The sequence below is a fragment of the Stegastes partitus genome, unplaced genomic scaffold, assembly GCF_000690725.1.
Source record: "Stegastes partitus isolate 25-593 unplaced genomic scaffold, Stegastes_partitus-1.0.2 Scaffold761, whole genome shotgun sequence".
NCBI lineage: Eukaryota > Metazoa > Chordata > Actinopteri > Pomacentridae > Stegastes > Stegastes partitus.
In genome coordinates, this window is record NW_007578492.1 from 11,583 (window position 1) to 29,428 (window position 17,846).

Sequence of the window (17,846 nt, forward strand, 5' to 3'; positions counted from 1 at the left end):
CCTCATCTGGTTTGTGCATTTTATTTTGTACCTCGTCTTCTTCCCTTCATGTACTGCTGACTGTTACCTTCCTGATAGGCTTCTTTAGCTCCATGTGGGTTCTGAGCTCTGGGTTTGTGGTTTTTGTACCTTTATTGGATCAGTTCTTCAGTAATCTCTTGGACTGTTAGTTAATATAATACTTGGATCAGCAGCTGCCTTTGATTTGTTCACCTCTTAATTGTTCTGTAAGGTTTTTAGTGTTAGTTACTACAACCTGCCTGAACAGACGTCTGACAACTGCAGCAACTTTGCAGGAACTGGCTAAAACTGTTGATTGTATATGCAGCCTATTGCTAAGACATGCCGTGCAAGCATAAAACGTCAACAGCTTTACAACAAGTTTTACAAGCCTTTAGTACAAAACAAATTGAAGTGTCCATCTATTTATTCTCAGAGGATCCAACAAATGAGACCTAAAGGTGCTGTTGACCTGACCTGAATCATCCAGCAGAGGACACTAGAGGACTCCTGGAAATCAGTGCTGAGATGAACGAACACTCCACTGAACCATAGACTGTATAAACTCCTATACAGTCTATGCACTGAACAAGCAATGACACTATGATGTCCGGATCACCTTTGGATGGGCACCGTGCTGCCTCCCGTCGTGTTGTGGTCGGTGAGTGTTTAGTTTAAATAAGATGCCAGTTATACAAAAGAGTCCAAAAACTAAATGGCTTTTTGTGATTCAGTTGGACCACCTGTGGTGTTTAAGATCATCAGCAGTGGAATCACTTTTCCATCCATCCATTATCTATACACCACTTAATCCTCACTAGGGTCATGGGGGGCTGGAGTCTATCCCAGCTGACTCAGGGTGAAGGCAGGTTCACCTGGACAGGTCGCCAGTCTATCACAGGGCTACACTTAGAGACAGACAACCAAGCACACTCACATTCACACCTACGGACAATTTAGAATCACCAGTTAACCTCAACATGTTTTTGGACTGTGGGAGGAAGCCGGAGAACCCGGAGAGAACCCACGCTGCACGGGGAGAACATGCAAACTCTACGCAGAAAGATCCCGATGCCCCCACTGGGATGCAAACCGGCGACCTTCTTGCTGCGAGGCAACAGTGCTACCAACCACCTTGCAGCCCCAGAATCATTTTTTCATCCATATCTTTATTTTACGCATCTGCATCACAACATGTGTACAGACAGGAAATCCCAATCATTAAAGGGCAGTCAAGAGGAAGCTGGACAGACTTACTGAAGGTATTTCCAGTTTGGTATGAGGAAAAAATTAAACTCTCACATTTAGTGAGCAATTTAGGTCTGTTTCTAGATTCATATCTACTTTAAGGACTGAATTTGACAGCTCTGTATTTATTTTTAAGAGCATTGTAGACAAAAGACCACAAGAGGGTGACAGAAGCTCATGATTCTGTTCTGAGTTCAGTTTCAATCTGCTGGCTTGTCAACATGACTTCCATCTTTGCATTTAAAACACATTATGCTAAATTAATATTGAAATTGAACGAAGGTAAATTTAAAAAAAAAAATCAAGTAGTAATGCAATTTATGTAGCTGAAGGTTATAATTTAAATCCTGATTAATTTTATTCTTCAACCCATTTGTCACCTTACAGTTTAAAAAACAAAACAAAAAGAAGCTTGAAGGTCTTTGCAGTTTTAAAGTTGGGCATTATACAAGAATGAGTTTCTATTTGTAAAAATATTTTTAATTTTCTTTTCTTTTTTTAAATTCATGTAGATATATACATTTTACTTTTTTCTAAATATTTGTAAATTAACAAACAAACTCATATAACAAAAACAATTTACTTTTCTGCTTTTATTTTGAAAGTCCTTAAAACACATTCTTTTTCTTTTAGTAACAAATATCTGTAAAAATGTTCCTGATTTTTGTTTTCAGAAATACAGCAAGAAAATAAACAGCGTGTCCTTAATCCAGTTACTCAGAGTTGTCCAAAGTTGCCAGAAAAAAATACTTTTGTAGCTGCTTTAAGTGCAGCAAAGCGTAGTTTATAGTCACACATTCTACAAAAGGGAATTACTGTTTATAAAAACACTAAGTTTTGATTATTTAGTTTGAGTCTTTAATTATTATTTTTTATTTGTTTATTTATTTATTTATTTATTTAAATTTAAGCAGTGTATTCAATAGGGAAAGTTTTTGTTTGGGTCCCATATAATAGTATTTAAAGCAATAGTGTTCCAGTTGTGTGCCAACATTCTGGAGAAGATCCACCTGGAGAAGACCCAGCCAACTTCCTAAAGATCTTATCCAGCGTTCTGTGTAACAGTGCCGGTTCCGGGAGTGACTCTGAAGTTGTCTCGTCTCCAAAGCGCCCCGTGCGTAACTCTGCCCATTGTAAACCTGATACTGCGCCAGTGAGCGGCAAGCGGCGACATTTACTGCAACCTCACAGACACCAGAGAGCCGCAGGACAGACGGAACATGTCCAGTCTGAAGGCGGTTACCGTCATCGGTGTCGGGGTCGGTGCCATGCTGCTCAGTCAGGGCAGAGACCCGCTGGACGCAGGACGCAGCGGGGAGTCCACATGGAGCCAATCCGGGCTGCAGGAGGCTGCAGGGCGGGCTGTCCTCTGCATCCTCGCCGCACTTTGTTTCCTCGTCTTAAAGTTTCTCTACCGGCTGCTCTTCTGTCCCCTGGAGCTGCTGAAGGCGCCTGAGGATGTGGGGTACGTCGCCGAGGACGGGCGCAGCAGAGCGCAGGCGGCCAACGAGGTGCGCCGCAGGAGGAAAGTCGGAGAGCTGCCTCCGGTTTATCCAAACGGCTGGTACCGAGTGCTGGACTCGCACATGCTGGAGAGGGGCGAGGTCAAAAATGTCTTTATTCTAGGTATGATACACAGTGGTGGTTGCATTACTCTATACAGTAACAGACTTCCGTGTCTCCATAGTTGGGCCTGTATGATGCGTAAATGGTTAAAGCTGGACAGACATGGTGGGTTGTTGGTGATGGATGGTGAATTCAGTAAGATGTCCCTTTATTTCTGACTGAGTAGAAGAAACTTAAATCTCAGGACATGGAAGTGGCAACTTAAGTCTCTTTACTTGAGCTTCAGCAAGCATCATTTTAGCACTAAAAAGTCATTTTAAACTGGATGTTTGATGAAGACAGGTGAGGTTGGGGACCACCAGGTGATGCTGAAGGAGAGCCGGACTTGTTCTTATTTGCAGCAGACTGTGTGTGGTGTGGGAGTCCCTTTGTTATGTACGAGAAAGTTTGCTGGACAGTAACTAGGTGTTGCTTCTTCCTGGTTACTGTGGACTTTACGAGGTCATTGGGTTCAAATGTTGAAAGACGGTCAGATGTGGTCTGATCCCAAGCATGGATGTGTTTCTTTAAGTTGTTTTTGGACATATTTTGTCTCATTTGTTTTTCAAATGTTATAAAGCAGACTTTGACCTGACGGTTGGAGTTCAGGCAGGTTTTATTGCAGGAAGTCTCTGCAGCAATGATTGTCTCTGACCACGATGAGAACTCAATCAATGCGGCTGGATTAAGCTCCCAAAGACGCCCAAATCTCCCGTTTACTCATTTTGTTCTGCATCATTTTCTTAACTAAAAGAAGGGCTGATTGATTTAGAGTAAATATCTAATTGCAATTTTTTTCCACAACTGATTATTTTATAGTCAAGATCATTATCATTACTGTTTTATATGTTTTATATGGAGCATTTAAAGAAACAGCCATGGTTCCAAAGCGCTTTCAAGCTGAAAAATACAACTATTGTGTCAAATTAACATGACAGGTTTAAACACTGCAGTGTTATTTATGGTGTTAAATTACCTGAATAATTAAATATTAAGGAGAAAACCCCTACAAAAACTACATAGGACACCATTTTTCCTAATTATATTAAATATTAAGGCCAAGACCCCACAGTAATAATAATACGGAGATTAACTTGGCTAATTTAGGACCAAAGAAACCCAAGAAAGTATGCGTGAAAATGCAACAAATCTAAGGATTCCCTACAAACACATTTTGGTTTTTACAAGTGAGTACAGCACTGTTGCCTCGCAGCATGAAGGTCACCGGTTCGCGTCCCGGTGGGGGCACCGGGATCTTTCTGTGTGGAGTTTGCATGTTCTCTCTGTGCAGCGTGGGTTCTCTCCGGGTTGTCCGGCTTCCTCCCACACGGTCCAAAAACATGCTGAGGTTAATTGGTGATTCTAAATTGTCCGTAGGTGTGAATGTGAGCATCTTGGTTGTCTGTCTCTAAGTGTAGCCCTGTGATAGACTGGTGACCTGTCCAGGGTGTCCCCTGCCTTCACCCTGAGTCAGCTGGGATAGACTCCAGCCCCCCATGACCCTAGTGAGGATTAGGCGGTGTATAGATAACAGATGGATGGATGGACAAGTGAATACAGTGTGCTATTTGTTGTATTGCAGATGTAAACCATTAAAACATGTCTTGGGACATTTTAGAGCACAAGACGGTCTCTAAAGTGATTGTCACATAAGTATTAGTAAAAACTAATGACCCCAGTGTAAACCCTACATCACATACCGTATATCCTAAATTGCAGCCTTGACAGACATATTTTCTTATTTTTTGGATTGCCTGGTCTCCTTCTATAATAATGCCTGCAGGATATAACCGGGCTATGTGCATCTGAAGGTAAACTGCAGTGATATCAAATGAATCTATGTCTGGTTATATGATCACAAAGATGATAGAGAAAAAGATTTTTGCCTCCTGAAAATTGTCCCCCCACATATTGGCAAACTGGAAAGAACATGAGCATTTTTATCTAGAAACGTCCTTCCATCTATTTTTATCCAAAGCGTCATTGTACTTCAGAACAGATTTGGCCTGCAGAGAGACCGACGGCCTCATCTCCTCACAAAGCAAATATTTACAATGTAATAAAAGGCGGCACAAGCACACAAAATGTTTTCATTTTCTCAGCTGTAATTCTGCAAAACAGTTTCTGCAGGCAGACAGGAATATCAAACTCCTCACACTGTCAGTCCTAGTCACAGTATTTACATGTTTTCTAATGTAATGCTCACTTTTAAAAACAGTTTGTGTGCAGCTGCAGGCCGACAGCAACACTTCCACAGTGTGTCCTTTCTCAGGCTTCGACTTTGGAAACATTCACACCTCCGGTAACCTGTGGAGGCTGTGGAGCATCAGGCACCACTACATGACCTGCAGAGAGGCTTAGCACCGAGCTCAGCAGTCAGAGTTCATTAGAGAGCACGGAAGACAGTGCAGAATCTGACAGAACTCTGGACCGGTTCAGTGTTTTTGCAGAGTAGCAGTGAAAGATCGATTCGCTCCACCTGTGTGTTCTTCGTTCTGTTTTGATGTGAGACAAGATTTATACTGCTTTACACTCCTCTGCACAGTTTTACCAGAGTGTGCTGTGTGGAAGCCCTCCTGTCTGTCCAGTTCACATTATGGAGGCTTTTTTTTTTGGACTTTTGTTGTTCACATCTGACTGCAGTTCTCCCCGTTGGTCTAACAGGCAGCACTAATGGAGAACACTGAAGAGCTTGAGGCTACAATAAAAAATGTTTGTATGAATGTGGCTACTTGTGCCAAGGTGACCTGGTTGCACAGGGAGCACGACAGGACACGTCTGGAGGGCATGTCACTTTGGCCACTGTAAACAAAAAAATACAGCCCATTTTGCGGCTTTTGCTTTTGAATCCTGACTTTGTCGTTTTTTTGCCTTCATATCCAGGTTCACTCTGGTTTTAGCTTTGGTGGCAAAGCAGCACTTCATCGACTCCAGAGGGTTATTAATCAATATATAACCAGATTTCCACTTTTGGGAAAACTGGTAAAAAGACAGTTTTTGCTTTAAAATGTTTCATTTATTAAATAGTTTACTTTTTAACCAAGCCACTTGTTGGTTTTTGGGTGTGTGGTGGAGTTAAGAAGAGGCCTCTAGTGGGAGGTTAATCCGTCCATGCTGTCAACCAGCCAGTGTGAATGCTGAGGATGACTTTTAAAAAAAAAGTTTAATCGTAGTCAGTCTCCAAGCAGACTCATGCACACTGTCTAACGTGCAAAAATACATTTATTAGCACGACGAAAATGACTTTCATAAATAGCACAAACATTCTTGCATCGGGGCTGCAGAGTGGCGCAGTTGGTAGCACTGTTGCCTCGCAGCAAGAAGGTCATCGGTTTGCGTCCTGATGGGGCACCGGGATCTTTCTGCGTGGAGTTTGCATGTTCTCCCCGTGCAGCGTGGGTTCTCTCTGGTCCAAAAACATGTTGAGGTTAATTGGTGATTCTAAATTGTCCGTAGGTGTGAGTGTGAGTGTGCTTGGTTGTCTGTCTCTAAGTGTAGCCCTGTGATAGACTGGTGACCTGTCCAGGGTGTCCCCTGCCTTCACCCTAAGTCAGCTGGGATAGACTCCAGCCCCCCATGACCCCAGTGAGGATTAAGTATAGATAATAGATGGATGGATGGATTCTTGCATTGTATGAGTAAAGTCCTAGAAAAAGAATACTTAAAGCCTGTTGCATTCTCAAAAAGAACTAGACTAACAGGTTGCATATATGCATGATCCTGAACTACCCCAGAACACAGAACTCTGCTAGATATCATTAAAAATGGCAACGAAGAAAGGTGAAAATCTGTAAGGAAATGTCAGAGTAATGTATTTCCTTGAGACCATCTCTAGTTTATCTACAGAAAAATGTACAGAATTGATATATTTTTAATTATCTTCTGTATGGTTCTTTGGGATGTTTTGATATTTTTACATCCTTATGAGTCAGTACGGAGTCACAGCTGCTTCCTTTTGAAGATGGCTTCTCTCTTTATACCCAACAGTTTGCCTGATGACAGTCTTGCACTGAAACGTTGCGCTGATGAATGTAGTCTTGCGAGTTTCAGTCTGCAGGAGTCTGACTGAAACTTGCATCATGAAACGGATGTGTTGTGCAAAGACTTCCTTTTGGTTTGAAACACACTGTGGCTCAACACAGATGATGCGTTGTCTTCATTGCACATTTTCAGTTCTTTTGGTTTATTTGCTGACCTTTCCACGACTGTCATGGTTGCCAGCTCATCTGTCTTTGTTGCTCTCTCTCTGTTAGGACAGTTTCCAAGGTAGGAGCTCATATTACGGAGGGGTTTTTGTATTTTAGGTATGTATGTACATTTCAAACACAATGGCCAAGTCTTTGTTGGGGCAGGTTGAAGCATTAGGGAGCTTGGTAACGCTTTTATTTGGAACAAAGCAGTTTGTACAAGCTTTTACCTGCTTGTTTGAGGTGAAGATGTCATGGAGATCGATGCCGTGGTTACGACTACATGCCAGTAATTGTCTTGATTGATGTATTCGCCAGCTGGTAGTTTTGTCCATAAATGGCAGAAAACAGTGATAAATCCACATTGTTGGGATCTCCAGAGGCAAAAAAGCTGTTTTGTAAAAGTTTATCTGCAGAGAAACCTCCTTCTAACCTTCCTCAGTCCATGATTTGTTCATGTAGGTCACGTTCCATCATAAATACTCAACTGATCCGTTTGAGCACGAGCTGACCTCTGTGATTTAGTGTTTATGTTGAGCTGATCCAGGTTTCTCTATGATCAGTAATGTGTCACATGTACGTGCTGTTTAATATGCAGCAGCCTAAAGTGTATTTCATGCTCGTCTATCTTTGGTTTTAATCGTGTGTTTCACGTTTCTAAATGCGTTTTCTTTTGTCCTAATATGCTGTTTGATCACTTCACAGAAGTTCTTTTGAATTTGAGTTGAAAAAGGTTTCAAAGGGCGCGTGGAGCTTTCATGTTTCCGTCTCATCACCTGCCACAAATCAACAAACGGACTGTATGAAAGGTTTTATACCCGTGAAAGACGCATCAGTTAGAGCAACACCTGGTCCGTGTCCGAAATCGGTCACCACTTGCTACATAGGCTGTTTGTGACTTTCTATTTGGACAGCACTACTAAATGACAATTATTACATCCTACATGGTGAACTCAAAATATCCCACAAGGCACCATGAAGAGTAACGTTTAGTCGATGGTCACCAAGAAATATGTACCATTGTGGAAGCCAATTAGGGATTGGTGACATTTTTATTTTAATATCATGTTAAGATGAATTTTCTACTGAATATATCCCTTCTATAGGTGTAACTGTCCATATGTTATGGCAAGAGAATATTCAAATCTAAAATAATAATCTATATTAACACCTTTTAATGGAAGCAGAGTAATACAAAGTTCTTTATTTACTTATAAATTTATGATAAAAATTCCAGTCTGTTCACTAGCAAAGCCAGAAACGAGCTCATACGTTTAATTGACCACCAGTGATGTAATTAATGCATTAAATAACTCAAATAGAGCATGAAATTGTTATTTTTGCTGAGGAGCTTCCTCCATAGTTCACTATATAGTGGTCTCTAGATAGGTAGTAGAGAATGAGTGGATGATTTTGGACACTCCCCTGTGGTTACAGCATGTGGTAGGAAGTAATGGTCTTCTTTACCACCAATTTATCCACAAGCTATTTCGCCAATCAGCTATTTTATCTTTTGGATATAGAAGATCATCCCTAAATTTCCACAGCTCAAGGTGACACTGAATGATTACTTGTTTTTGTGCCAACAACAGTCCAAAAGATATTTAATTTATAGTTATATAAGAGAGAAAAGCAGCAAATCCTCACACTTGACAAGCTCAAACCAAATGAAACGTCTAATCAGGATTGTGGTTCTAATGATTGAGTCCATTTAATCTGCTGACTGAAGCCAAACTGAAGCACGATATTAAAGTGATAGCGGCGACTGAGCTCACATGTGAGCATTTCTGTGACAACTGGTCAAGCTCAGAACATAGAAACTTTATAATAACAGTGGTATTTTGGGGTGTTTTTGATTGATTTTGATCACATGTTTCTATATGTTATCTTACTTTAGGCACCATTGTGGCTCCTGTTCACTTTAAATGCGGTGCAGAACTGTGGTTGATGATGTGGGAAACATAAAGCAGTGCATGAGCTGCTTTTGTGGAGAAAACACAAACACTTTTCTGTCCATGAGGGTCAATATACAGCTGATTTATTTTCTACTTTCTCCCCCTGCAGTCCCTTTCAGCTCAACTTCTCCCCGTAGCGTTGACCCGAATCAAAAGCTGGCCTCCGCTCAGGTTCTGCGTCATGCTATGAATTACTGCAGAGTCGCCCTCCTTGCTTTCCTCCAGTCATCCGTTTACACCACATATTAAATTCTGCCTGCTGGGTCTTTTCTCCCCCATGCAGTGCCGTGTCACCCCTCATTTGGCCAAGTCTTATTTTGGATTTCTTAGAACGTTAGTCTACATTGTACAGTGGCCTCTAGGGGCAGTAGTGAGCTTTTCACCTGTGAGGCAGACAAGCAATGGTAGTTGAGGGAAAAGCTGTATGAAAAGGTATTCTCTCGTCTCCATGGATAAACATAAATAACAGAGAGAACACAGGCAGAAGGTAGTAAAACACCACTTTAGCACCCATATAATCACAGTGACTGAGAAGCTAAAGACTTAAAAACTGCCCCTAGAGGCCTGTGACACCACCGTTGTGTGACTGGATATGCAGCGTTTTCTTTTTGCAGCTCGTTTCTGTTCATGCAACACATTCATATATAAGCAGCTCATTTGTGTACATGCACATTTGCCCCCATCGGCCACCGTAACAGTGACCCTGCGCCGGGAGAACTGGCTCAGCAGTTAACCACCGTCTGCGCTAAACTCTGCAGGGAGTGACTACAGCTGAAAGTCAAGCCAGATACAGTAGGTCAACATCCTCATGTCTGAACTCAGTCTGCACCTGCTGCATATGTAGGGGTTTCCTAGAACCCCGACTGAAGGAGCTTTAATTAGACCACAGTCTGGACCAGAAGAGTCACTTTAAACGTGTGTTACTCATCAGTCAAAAAAGACAAGCAGCAGGATCAAGGTGATAAAATAAACAGTGAAATTACTGTTTGAAGCCAATATAATTTGAATTAATTTCCCCACAGTGGTACTATTAAAAAAACCAAACTACTATGGTAGAATGTCATGCAGATCCAACCCCCTGTTAGGGATGAACAGTTAATTAATTCCAAATTGAAATTGCAATTTTAAAACTGCAGTTACAATAATCCTATGAAACACGTCTGATTAGGACTTGGTTATTTGTCACATGCAGGTTAACACACAGTCAACTATGCAATGAAATCTTTTGGACCAGAAGAAGAACCAATGGACTCACTACTCAGCACTAGAAAAAAATAAAAAAAAATAAAACCACCGGAAAAACAAGATAGAATGTGTACAGACAATGTACAATACTGACAAAGAATTTGTCTTTATGCATGAGCATCTGACCCAAAGTCTCGATTATGTCAATGATTTTACATATTCGGTGACATTTTTGTGTTCTTAATCTATTACACAACAAAATCACAATCTCAAAAAAAAACCATCCTAACTGAGTATTTTCCCAGATTGTTCAGCTCTGCCTCTTATACACAAACGTCCATCTTTTTTTTTTTTTACTGCAATTGCCTTATTTCCTGTAAATGTTCAAGCGGTTTAGGAAAATTTAAATGGTGCTAAACTCATGGAAAAAAACAAAATCTACTTTAACAAACACCTGCTTTTGTAAAAGTGAAGTTTGGCACAGCGTGAACACTGTTCTCTAGAAATATTTCTGTTTTCAGCTTGCATGAATATACACATTTTGGGCAGTTTTTCTTGTTTATATAAAATGTAAAGTTAATCCACATTTTATCCATTTCTGTAGCAACCAAAACTGTTGAATCCAACACTCTGACCCAGTGTATTCAGTACTGGCAGCTCATTTAAGACCAGCTTTTAAAGATCTGTCTCTGCTGTAATTGACCTGCCAGGTGAGCAGCTGGCAGTGTTTCGGGGTGAGGATGGGAAGGCCTGCGTGCTGGACGCCTACTGCCCTCACCTGGGCGCCAACCTGGCCGTGGGAGGACGGGTGTTTGGAGGCTGCATCGAGTGCCCGTTTCATGGGTGGCGATTTCAGGGGAGTGACGGCAAGTGTGTGAAGGTTCCCTATTCAGACAAAGGTACGAACTGAATGTGACGCCTGGAAAACTCTGCTGCTGAAGGCGTCTTTAGTTTCCAGGTCCTTTCAGCCTTCTTGTGTTTCCATTGTGGTTTATCTGACAGATTCCAATGTGATGTCAACTCCAGAAGTATTAATACAACAACAAATAGCACTTACTGGATGGAACTCCATTTCTTTGTAGGAACTAGAACAATGTAGGATTTGCTATGTTAGCCTTAAAGACGACTGTGATCTTGTGGATGTCGATGTCATTGGTTCTGTTTAACCAATCAGCATGAAGCTTTACAGAAGTCCTTTCCCTGAAGTAGCTACTGTTTTCTCTCCTGAGGTTCTACGTAGTCGGTTCTTGTGCACAAAGGTTCAGGCTGCCCTAAAACGCAAGTTCCTGCAGTGGAAAACACCCTTAAAGTCTCAGTGCTCTGGAATAATTCACAACTTATAAAAACAAAGCTCTTACACATTATTCATTATCTGATGAATAATGCAAATAATTGGACTCTTTGATTTTTTTTTTTTTTTTATTTAAAAATGAGCAGCAAAATCTTGCTCGAGGTCCACAAAAGCTGCAATATTCATTAAACATGAATATTTAGAGCAAATATTGTGCAAATTAGTTTGTGTACAAAGTCAGTAATTTTGTCCAGAGGGTGGCACCAAAGGGGAAGCAGACCGAGTGGAGATGTTTCAGCCTCTGGGGAGCATGAATATGCTTAGTCGCTGAGATGAAGTGATATTATTATGAATTAGAATTACAATTCAACAGTAAAGGATTCTTTGTTGGTTACATGTTAAGAGGCAGTGATTTAGATTTGTTTGTTCTCAGTGCCAGAGTTTGCCAAAGTGCGCTGCTGGCCCAGCTGCGAGGTCAACAAGCAGATCCTGGTCTGGTTCCACTGCGATGGAGAAGAACCTCAGTGGAAGATGCCAGAGCAGCAGGAGGTCACGAGGGGAGAGTGGGTGTATCGAGGGAGAACCGAGCACTTCATCAACTCGCACATACAGGTGGCTGCGCAATGTGTGTTGTTATGTTCGCAGCATGAAGGCGCTTCATTGAAGATGAAACCGTTTTCTTATTGTTTGTGATCAGTATGATTGTTTAGTACAAAGGAGGCTCTTCCCTCAGCGCCCTTCAACTGGTTACTTTGAGTCCTCAGATCTGCTTTCTGTACTTGCACATACTGTAAATACAACTCTGCCGGCTGAAACTTTTTATTTTTCAAGCAAATTCACGAAAAATGGTGTTTTCTCTTCGGTGTAGGAAATTCCTGAAAATGCAGCCGACGTGGCTCACCTGGCTCACCTGCACACTCCGGGCATGCTCAGTGGAGTAGATCTGCGATACACCAACAGCAAAACATGGCAGTTTTTGCGACATGACTGGAAGGTAACATCTTGCAAAGTTTCAGTCAAATCGTCTTAAATCTGAGCACCTTGAAGGATGAATTTCCCAAACAAACAAGCAGATATCCCCCCAGCTGAAGGAATGTTTGTTGGTCCACCCCTTTTGGCCATGAGTGGAATATCTCGACAAACACTGGATGAATATTGGGAGCGTCATACTCTTAGTACTCCATGTATTTCTGTCTGAATGTCTGTGTGTTTTCTCTGTGTCTATTTAAGGCTCAGTGGATACCAGAGTCGGAGCCCAACAAACATTGTTCCCAGATGCTGGTGAAACATGCGCTGACCATCTTTGGATACCACTGGTCGCTACTGGATGTCGATGTCGTGGCCAGACAGGTGCAGAAAAGTCAATAATTCAATTCTTAGTTCAAATAAAATGAAAAGATTTAATCCATGTTGACAGGGTTCAGAACCGTGTCTCTCTAAGTGTTAAATAAGAAGTAAACACTGAGATGGCTTCTTCACTGTCTGCTTTAAACAGAGCAGAGCCGAAAGGAGTGTTTGTTGTAACAGAAGCAGCCTGATCGGTATTCTTATGGGACAGAAACACTGTTTGTGGATGCAAAAAATCCAACAGTGTGTAGCTGGGCAAACACAGTGCAGACTGTGCATACATGCATCCTGAAACCATTAATGATCTAAGCAGGTTAACGAGTCGCAAAGAACTGCAGAGGGACACGACGTTGCAGGCAATGATACGGTTCCTATAATGAAGGCAGGAATGTGCAATATGTAGCTTTATTGGGCATAATGATGCATGTAAATGACATTTTCTAAACAATTGACATTTACTTCTGATCAACAAGTCACATTTAATACGCTATTAAATGCATATCTGGTCAGTTTAATAGTCAGACTGCATATGCATCACAGGTATTTGTAGTTTAGCTCATTGTAGTCACAAAGAACTTTTTCAGACATTGTTATTATTGTTATTTTTGTGTATATGGGTTCTTTTTGCAGATGTCTTACAAATCTGCACATCTGTAGCTGAATTATGACTATTTTCAGATATCTACAGTTTAATTCTGACTATTTTAATTTGGTTTTTAAGACATCTTTATTTCCCCTGAAGTGCAGCATATCTACTATTGTCCTTTTGAAGTATCTAAAATTAAGATTGAACAAGTCAGAATGACTGTAGTTACCATCCATTATCTATACATCACTTAATCCTCACTAGGGTCACGGGGGGCTGGAGTCTATCCCAGCTGACTCAGGGTGAAGGCAGGGGACACCCTGGACAGGTCACCAGTCTATCACAGGGCTACACTTAGAGACAGACAACCAAGCACACTCACATTCACACCTACAAACAATTTAGAATCACCAATTAACCTCAACATGTTTTTGGACTGTGGGAGGAAGCCGGAGAACCCGGAGAGAACCCACGCTGCACGGGGAGAACATGCAAACTCCACGCAGAAAGATCCCAGTAGTTACCTTAAACAGGAATTCTGGCCAGGTGTGGGAAGATTTTTGAATCAAATGTAAACGCACATGACAAGCCAGAGTTGCCTGAAATTGAAATTCTAATGAAATTTACGCCACAAGTCTGTAATGAGAGAAGCTCTCGTTCTGCACAAACTCTTTGGCGATGAGCTCTTTCTATTTCTTACAGTCTTTTCCATCACAGGAGCTGCCATTACTTCTGCTAACGTTGTTCAAATGCTTTGTTGGGCTGATATCTGATGGGAAGTCTTGAATAAGCAGTTTAGTACTTCTCTATTCCAGTCTTATTGTTTATTGCAGTAATGTATATCATACTCATGTTATGTCATTGTTTATTTCCGAGCAATATCTGGCACAATAATTTGTTTGGGGAAAAATGAGTCTTATCTTTATCCTATCTTCAATTTATTTCTAATGATGTTTGAGATATCTGCACCTATTGTCTTGACCAGTCCAAACTGAATTACAGATTTTTGTATTTGCCATTTTGACTGGTTGGAATGACATTGAGGATATCTGAAGTAAAATACTGTTTAGACACAGTGTAATTATGACTGGTGAAATGTTATTTATAATATTAATTCCAGATATTCAAATTCAGATAGAAAATGTAATGGGGCTGACTGTATGTTTTCAAATTCTATCCGTTTTTTGGTTTTGTTTTGTTTGTCCCAGATTTTTGCCTACTACAGCTTTAAAAGCCTTTCCAACCTTTTTATGAATGTTGATTGGTTAATATTCTTGACACATACCTAGTATGACAGTGCCGTAGGCGTGACATTGCTTGATGACTACAGATGAACAGAGGAGGCTCAGTCAGGGCGGAAAATGAAGCAATTTATTGATTAGATATCAGTTTAATATTTTTTTAAAAAGCTGACTATTGGATCCGATAGTCCTCTCGGTCAAACCCTGTTTTAATTGCAAATGAATGCAAGTGATAAATCAATCACTCGTGCATAAACAGACATGACAGTTCTATGAATCGACAGCTTTAAAATAAGTATTTCCATATATGAGGAATCAGGCTGCGGTTATGTTTCTGTGTTGCAGGTGGGTCCAGGAGTGGTGTTCCTGATGTTTAACCACAGTTTTCTGGGCCGAGGCGTGATCATGCATTGTGTGACTCCAGTGGAGCCTCTGCTGCAGTGTGTCTCTCACACCATCTTCTACCAGTCAAATATCCCACCTGTGGTGCCCAAGTTCATCCTGAAGGCAGAGTGCATTCAGGTGCAGTGGACCCTCCAATTCTACAATCACGTTGTCTTTCATTGTTCGCATCCCGACTCAAATGAACACTTTTGAAACAATTTCTGCTTGAGCATCTCTGATGTGCCTGAAAAATGTATAGTACCATATATATACTGTATATATGAATGTTTATAAAGATATTTGTAAGATATTTAGCTTGATAAATCAAAACTTTTCAAAGTTATGTGCACATATTTACATACATTTGTAATTTCCCTTTGATCCACTTTCAGGTGTTTAGGAATTTGAGGCTGTTTAAAAACAATATCTCAGGAACAATTGAAGATAAAAGCCTGAAATTTTCACTGTTATTTCTCATCATTTCATTGACTCAGAATCTGCAGTATTGGACATGTTAATCAACTAGTTACTGATTATAGTTGAGCTGAAATATGAAGAAGAGCCCCATCTTAAGGCTCATATTACCAAAGGATGATGATGCAGAAATCAGCTTGTGATATTTTCTGAACCATGTTTAAATGCATACCACAATATTTCAAAATAAAGCGTGTAGAAAACTTTTGAAATTTGAAATACTTAACAAAAATGGATAAAAAGTTATTTTTGTTTAACTCATGACATGATGAGAATAAACAGTGAAGATTTCAGGTTTAGTTCCTGAGATATTGTTTTTCCAACAGCCTCAAATTTCATGTGTGAAAAAACCTGCAGAAAGCGGTTCAACTTTAAAAAACATTATCTTTGGATGTACTTGATATATCAATCTAGACTTTCACAGACACCATTTTCTAAATATCTGTAGTTTATGGAGAAAGTTTCAAGCAAATCAGAGCTGGTCGAGGAGAAGTTCAATGATGATTAGAACCCAGAAGGTTTGTGCTGCTGCTCCACTGTCATCATCCTGAGCTATCTGAAGAGAAAAGACGATTATTTAAGTTGAATATATCCTTTTCAAATGACTTCATATGTGTATCTTTTGAGCCTTTCAGCCTTTAGTTGTGCTATTAGCATATTCAACACGTGGTTTTAGTCTCAAACAACCTGTTTTTTTTAGCAGCAACAGGCTCCTATGTTTAATTTTTTACGAACATCTACATGAAAACTGTTCCTTGTTAAATTTATGAGTCAGTGTTAGCCTAATTTGAGAGGTTCACGTGTGCATTTGCCTCCCACTCTGACTTCTCGTTGCCGGCAGAAGTGACATCACACAGTCACAGAAAAGGTGTAAATAGTCCTCATTAGACGTGATAATTAACTGTGAGGTGAAGAAACACAGTCGCAGCCGTTTTAGCTAAAGGGAGAAATGATACGTTGACTGAAGAGAAAAGTTTATCTGAATGCTCAACCAAAGCACAGATGAACAGTTTGATTAAACACGACGATGCTTTGCCTCTTTAAAGAATACATTTCCAGAGAAAACTCATTTTAGAGGAAAGTTCAGGGGGGGAGAGTTTTTACTGAAATGCCAAGTCTCTGCTGAGTCGTGACATTTAATCAACAACGCTTCACACAGAAACTCCTGCTGATAAATTAGAATAATTCAATGCAGCGAGGCAGAAATGCCGTCATGATTATTTAATTCTTAGCCTCGCTTTGGAGAAAATCTGCTCAAATCTGCTGAAATAAATCGGGTATAAATATAAATAATAGATCACGTTTCTTATTATAAATCAATGTAGCCTTTTTGGAATCATAATTGACAATCTTTTCCCTGTTTTGAATCCAGTTTGAGCGCGACGTGATGATCTGGAACAACAAGACCTACATCGCCAAGCCGCTCCTGGTGAAGGAGGACTCGGCCATCCAGAAGCACCGGCGCTGGTTCAGTCAGTTCTACAGTGAAAACAGTCCGCGGCTGCAGTACCAGCGCGACACTTTGGACTTCTAACCTCCCCGAACTGCAGCCGGAGACTTTCAGCAGAGAAGACGTCAGGTCAGGGTTGACCTTAATGTCGGAGGAGGAAGTCTACGATTGCTTTTTGTTCCGACATGTGCAATAAATTGCAAGAGGAAAGGGACGCTTGAGCTTTTCTTGTAATGGGACTCTACATTCATTTAACATTTGACCTTATTTGACCCTCTAACTTTCTTTTTTTGGCCTTGTAAAAGTCACTAATAGACTATTCCAGCCTCATATACAGCAGACAAGTGCCTGACTGAGTGGATTCAGTTCATAGATGTGAACTTTTGATTAAGCGAGCGATGCTAAGAGCACCGGAATTGCCTTGTTGTATCACTGACAGAACCATTAGATTGTCAAAGCCGTCTTACGCTGCACAATTTAGATGATTGAATGCATTGTGTGTTGTGATTCGATGACGTTTTCAGCGGATATGTGAATGTTTTTCTGTCTGCATGTGAGATTGGGGTTCATATAAATTATATTCCTCTACTTTGAGGTCAGTGTAAAGGTTTCTTCTGAGGTGTGTCTCATAATACAATGACTGGGAGTCACTTTCGTTCTCTTGTTGGCTTTATCTGAAAATATTATTCAGGCCTCTGATTTTAAATCTTTAATGTGTAACCACCTTGGGCTCAGCCTCAGCCGCAGGTGTGTTTGCTTTTTGATTGATATCTCAGGTTACTCAGCAGTCAGCTGATTGATCTTCTAGATACAGCGCAACGCCACGACAGCTTAAAGGACCACTCCAACCTTTTTTAGCTTTTGATGTGGTTTAGCTGGCGTCGATTTGAACT

At 40.7% G+C, this 17,846-nt stretch overlaps 1 protein-coding gene across 1 annotated transcript; it reads left to right on the forward strand.

Moving 5' to 3' along the window:
• Positions 1-2,468: 2,468 nt before the first annotated feature.
• On the forward strand, positions 2,469-17,616 carry LOC103364599 (cholesterol desaturase daf-36). Its single transcript, XM_008291755.1, has 7 exons — positions 2,469-2,874; positions 10,891-11,079; positions 11,905-12,083; positions 12,340-12,465; positions 12,702-12,821; positions 14,991-15,167; positions 16,876-17,616. Exons 1-7 carry the CDS (start codon positions 2,469-2,471, stop codon positions 17,035-17,037), a joined length of 1,359 nt encoding a protein of 452 aa, XP_008289977.1. The 3' UTR covers positions 17,038-17,616.
• Positions 17,617-17,846: the final 230 nt, after the last annotated feature.